The sequence below is a fragment of the Podarcis liolepis genome, assembly GCF_965112155.1.
Source record: "Podarcis liolepis genome assembly, chromosome: 13".
In the NCBI taxonomy this organism is placed as follows: domain Eukaryota; kingdom Metazoa; phylum Chordata; class Lepidosauria; order Squamata; family Lacertidae; genus Podarcis; species Podarcis liolepis.
Genome location: NC_139573.1, coordinates 49,019,892 through 49,025,891, shown reverse-complemented (window position 1 = coordinate 49,025,891; position 6,000 = coordinate 49,019,892). Strand labels below are relative to the sequence as shown.

At 45.4% G+C, this 6,000-nt stretch overlaps 1 protein-coding gene across 1 annotated transcript in view; it reads left to right on the top strand.

Moving 5' to 3' along the window:
* The first annotated feature begins 723 nt into the window (after positions 1 to 723).
* Positions 724 to 6,000, top strand: part of KIF18B (kinesin family member 18B) — a 128,676-nt gene continuing 123,399 nt past the window's right edge. Inside the window, exon 1 of the mRNA XM_083470512.1 lies at positions 724 to 833. Within this exon, the coding sequence (XP_083326638.1) occupies positions 735 to 833 (99 nt within the window). The 5' untranslated portion in view covers positions 724 to 734. The remainder of the gene's footprint in view (positions 834 to 6,000) is intronic.

The following is a 6,000-nucleotide window of genomic DNA, read 5'->3' as shown; positions in this document are numbered from 1 at the left end:
CTGAAAGTTATCTGCAGACAAACGCCGGCTCACTTGCTACAAGTCCATAGTTGCCTTTGACTGGTCCAGGGGTCCTTTACCTTTTTACCTTAACCATAGTGCTTTATATGGATAGTGCAGCCATAGGCTAAAAAGATATTGTCAGTTTGGGGGGGGAGGGGGCTTTAACACTGTGCAATGTGTAAGACAGTAGGCCCCTACAAGAACTTCAGAAGCCAGAGAGATGGTGGGATAAGATTTTCAGTGTTTGGGGGAATAAGCTCTCTCCCTCCCCCCCACCCAACCCATTACCAACAAAACCAGAATAAATGGTGGAAATTGCACACTGTATTAACTCTTTCCTTATCAACATGACAACCCTATACAGTGCTACCTTGGGTTACAGACGCTTCAGGTTACAGACACTTCAGGTTACAGACTCCGCTAACCCAGAAATAGTACCTCGGGTTAAGAACTTTACCCCAGGATGAGAACAGAAATCTCGTGGCGGCAGCAGCAGGCCCCATTAGCTAAAGTGGTACCTCGGGTTAAGAACAGTTTCAGGTTTCAGAACGAATTAAATTCTTAACCTGAGGTACCACTGTACTCATTTGTAGTGGGGGTTTTTCTGGGGGGAAAGGTGGTGGAACTCACCATGAAGTAAGTTAGTTAGTTAGTTAGTTAGTTCCGTATTTTTGCACCATAACACTCACTTTTTTCCTCCTAAAAAGTAAGGGGAAATGTCTGTGCGTGTTATGGAGGGAATGCCTACGGGTGGCATGCCTACGGATTTTCCTCCTCTAAAAACTACGTGCGTGTTATGGTCGGGTGCGTGTTATAGAGCGAAAAATATGGTAGTTAGTTAGTTGTGGGCCCAGCCGCCCACACCCCTCGCAGGGGTGCTGACTTGGGCCCCAGGTTATGGGTGCCCAATGGTGTCCATGGCATAGCATGACATTGTGACGTCAAGACATCATGTTGCAGCAGCAGCAGCACTTCCGAGGCCTTGCAGGAAGTCGCATTGGTGCCCTCTAAACCTGGCACCTCTGACCCCCGGGCGGTGGCTAAATGTAAGATGTGATTAATAAACTCAACAATGATGACAATGATCTGAATTAGAAATGGCCACAGCTTTATTGATTACAGATATAGGTGGGTTTTTGGCTCAGGCATTGGGTGTCTATCCATTCCGGCTTCCTCAAACAAAAATATTAAATATTCATTTTTTTAAAAAGTAAGGGAACTCATTTCCCCCATGTTCCTGCTCAAAAAACCCACTGCTCATTTGCCTGGGAGTTATGGTTTTCCCAGTAGTGATGTATGGAAGTGAGAGCTGGACCATAAAGAAGGCTGATCGCCGAAGAATTGATGCTTTTGAATTATGGTGCTGGAGGAGACACTTGAGAGTCCCATGGCCTGCAAGAAGATCAAACCTCTCCATTCTTAAGGAAATCAGCCCTGAGCGCTCACTGGAAGGACAGATCGTGAAGCTGAGGCTCCAATACTTTGGCCACCTCATGAGAAGAGAAGACTCCCTGGAAAAGACCCTGATGTTGGGAAAGATGGAGGGCACAAGGAGAAGGGGACGACAGAGGACGAGATGGTTGGACAGTGTTCTCGAAGCTACCAGCATGAGTCTGACCAAACTGCGGGAGGCAGTGGAAGACAGGAGTGCCTGGCATGCTCTGGTCCATGGGGTCACGAAGAGTCGGACACGACTAAACAACTAAACAACAACAACAAAGTCCCACTGAACTTGACTACACAAGTCGTAGTAGAGATGCATTGGATTGCGCCAGTCGTTTTACACCCTGCCCTTCATCAAACTATTATGGTGGCTTACAATAAAATCCTTTTAAAAACACAACAGATAACAAGTGATAAAGAAAACCAGCTAACTCTGTGAATCTATACAAGCTGCGTTAAAAGAAATTACAAGCCACAATAAAACAGTTCATCAAAAATTTAAAAAGCCTGGGAGAATGGGGGGGGGGGGATTCACTTGTCAAGGAAAGGGCATCTCAGAAGTTGCAAGACAAGCCTCTTTGGCTGGCAATTATTATGCAGATAATAAAAGAAAGTATGGAAATCTGCAGGGTTTGCATAATATTATACAGCTTATGGAATCCAACTTTCCATTGACAGGGTGTAAAATTTTGATTCTTCCCATGAGCATGTGCAGAGTGCCTTTCTCTGACACCTGACTGGCCTTAACATGCAGAACGAAGTATACACTGGGCACCTTTCGGGCAGCTCTTGCTATAGAGTCCCAAGATCCTTTTTTCTGGTTGTGTGTGCTTTAGAGCCGAGATGTCCAGCAGCAAATGCACTTTTAAGCCGTTTTAATTATTGAGGGAGGCAGAGAGAAAAGACCGAAGCAGGGAAATCTCATCTTATCCTCATCTCTCTGAGAAGTTGTGTCAAGCAGCAAGGCCCAGCAGCAAGATGGCTGGTAATTAAAGCACCTTTGCTTCTCTCTAGAAGTTTGAAGGTGTTATTTTCCAGTCCACCGAAGCACAGAAAATCCATCTGGGGCCAGACAGGAGCAGTGCTTAGGAAAAGGAAACTCTTGAAGGCCAGGCGAAGATCTAGTGGAATAAAGATATTTCCTTGCTAATAAGGATCCCTTTGGAAAAAAATGACAGCTCCGGGTTGCAAGGAAAAAACTAACAGTGAGGGAATGGGCTTAACCTGGATTCAGAATGGCCAAACAACGGTGGAGGAAGAGGGCAGGAAGGCAGCTTAAACTGGATTTAAATCCAAAAAGAAGTACCGCTGAGTTTGGGATAGGTTACTTTCAGGAAGGTGGGTCCAGGATTGCAGACTTAAACTGAGCTGAAAACCACCCTGGAGGCCTTAGAGGGGAACCTATGGAAAGAGCATGTAATAATAATAATAATAATTTATTATTATTTATACCCCACCCATCTGGCTGGGCTTCCCCAGCCACTCTGGGCGGCTTCCAAAAAATATATTAAAATACTGTAATACCTCAAACATTAAAAGCTTCCCTAAACAGGGCTGCCTTCAGATGTCTTCTAAAATCTGGTAGTTGTTGTTCTCTTTGACATCTGGTGGGAGGGCATTCCACAGGGAGGGTGCCACTACCGAGAAGGCCCTCTGGCTGGTTCCCTGTAACTTGGCTTCTCGCAGTGAGGGAACCGCCAGAAGGCCCTCGGAGCTGGACCTCAGTGTCCGGGTAGAACGATGGGGGTGGAGACGCTCCTTCAGATATACTGGACCGAGGCCGTTTAGGGCTTTAAAGGTCAGCACCAACACTTTGAATTGTGCTCGGAAACGTACTGGGAGCCAATGTAGGTCTTTCAAGACCGGTGTTATATGGTATCAACGGCCGCTCCCAGTCACCAGTAATAATGGTACTCCCAGTAATAATGGTACTGAGATACAAGGAGTTTTATTTATTGTATGCTCTCTGATCGATCACAAGACATGCACATGCAAACCATTTGAATGGCAATGCCCATCAACTTGGGGGGGGGGGAGACAGCCCCCTCAAATATTTTATCGGGGGCGCAAAGCGACCTTGGCCCCTAGGAGTTGGCTGCTATGTTCTGAAACAAACGCATTAGCTTCCAGTTTGGTTTCCGAGTCCTTTCAAAGTGCTGGTGGTCTTTCTTTTCTTTTCTTTTCAAAATGATTTTTATTGGTTTTACATATAATCACATTACATAATACCATATCCTCTTATTTTATCTCTTTGGCTCAACTGAGCCTAATGGCTTCCCTCCCTCCCGTCTGGTGCTTTACAAAATTAAACTTTGCATCTTTACATTTTTTTTTGTTTCCTATCCTTGTTTGGGGGTGGCACTGTGGTCTAAACCACTGAGTCTAGGGCTTGCTGATCAGAAGGTCGGCGGTTTGAATCCCCGCAATGGGGTGAGCTCCCGTTGCTCGGTCCCTGCTCCTGCGTAAGCCTCTCACTGTCAGGATCCTGGTAAGTTCCCTTATATCCCTCTTAAAAGAATAAACACGCCACCATCTTGTGTCAAGTATATAAAAGCAGTTTACTCACATTCAGTTCACAGATGGATCCCTGAAGGCAGACTTAGTTACAAAGTATATACATGTGGAACTAACCCATATGGGGATAATCCCAGTGTCCTCTGTTGGCTGGAACCCAACAAAGCATCTCTAGCTAAAAGCAACAGAAGAAGTCAAAAGAGAGAGAGAGAGTGTTGCGTGCCTTGTCCTTTTGTTATCTGGACAGGTAAGGTCACGCCCACCTCTGATCACATGCAAAGGAAGTATGTCCCAGCCAGGAGGAAACAGGAAGTTTTCAACTGGCTGGACCAAACATTCCTCCACATGTCCACTCTAGGAAAACAATGAATGTTGTTGAAATATACAGGGAGTCGAGAATTGATTTCATGCTCTTTATTCAGCTCATAGTGGTGAGGAGGAATGGAAGTTCCCCCACAATATCTGATTTATATACATTATTTACACAATGGGCTGCACGTGATTGGCTAATTCCGGGATTCTCCTGTAGGCCAATCAGGTTGTGGATTCACTTCCACCTGGAGCTGGATTGGGTGGCTCCTGCGGACCAATCATACTGCTGCATTGTTCTAAGACCAATCAGACTGCTGCATTTTGGATCCTATTGTTCTAGGACCAATCAGACTGCTGCATTTTGGATCCTATTGTTCTAGGACCAATCAGACTGCTGCATTTTGGATCCTATTGTTCTAGGACCAATCAGACTGCTGCATTTTGAATCATATTGTTCTAGGACCAATCAGACTGCTGCATTTTGGATCCTCTTCAACTCAGTACATAACAGTTGTACTTGACTGCTACTTATGTATCACATCCCACAGAAATATATACATTTATTATTAATATCATTACAACATTTCTATACCACCTCTCCTGCAAGGAGACCGTGGTTCTCCCCCTTCTCGATTTCACCCAGCCAGCCCTTTGAGGTCGGTCAGGCTAAGAGGTGGTGACTGCCCCAAGTGAGCTTCATGGCTGAGTTGAGATTTCAACTCTGGTCTCCAGGGTCTTAGTCTAAGCACTACACCAGGCTGGGAAACTATTTATTTATTATTACTACTACTACTACTACAACATGGACTGCAAGAAGATCAAACCTCTCCATTCTGAAGGAAATCAGCCCTGAGTGCTCACTGGAAGGACAGATCCTGAAGCTGAGGCTCCAATACTTTGGCCACCTCATGAGAAGAGAAGACTCCCTGGAAAAGACCCTGATGTTGGGAAAGATGGAGGGCACAAGGAGAAGGGGACGACAGAGGACAAGATGGTTGGATAGTCTTCTTGAAGCTACCAGCATGAGTTTGACCAAACTGCGGGAGGCAGTGGAAGACAGGAGTGCCTGGCTCTGGCGTGCTCTGGTCCATGGGGTCACGAAGAGTCGGACACGACTAAATGACTAAACAACAACAACAAAACAACAACAATAATATGTCTGCATTAGTAAAAAACAAAGTCTGCACTGGTCAAAAAAATCACTATTAGGAAAATTTGCAATGAAATGCAGGTACATTTTCACAAAGACATAAAAAAAAATTGCAATGTGGGGAACTGAATTTAAGATGGGAAGGCGAGACACCGAAATGGACGATTTCGCCCAACCCTACCAGAGCCGCTTGGGGTGCAGCGGTGCATGTTTTACAAAGCATCCACACGACGATGACACCGTCTACGTCAAAATTTCCGCCTCATTTTATCTTCCCGTTTATTCTGGATTCACCGTTTCCTTGGAAAATCCAATAAGCAAGCATGGAAATAGTGAATCTGGAGTGATTTGGAAATACAGTGGTACCTCAGGTTACAGACACTTCAGGTTACATGCGCTTCAGGTTACAGACTCCGCTAACCCAGAAATAGTACCCTGGGTTAAGAACTTTGCTTCAGGATGAGAACAGAAATTGTGCTCTGGCGGCCCGGCGGCAGCAGGAGGCCCCATTAGCTAAAGCGGTGCTTCAGGTTAAGAACAGTTTCAGGTTAAGAACGGACCTCTGGAACGAATTAAGT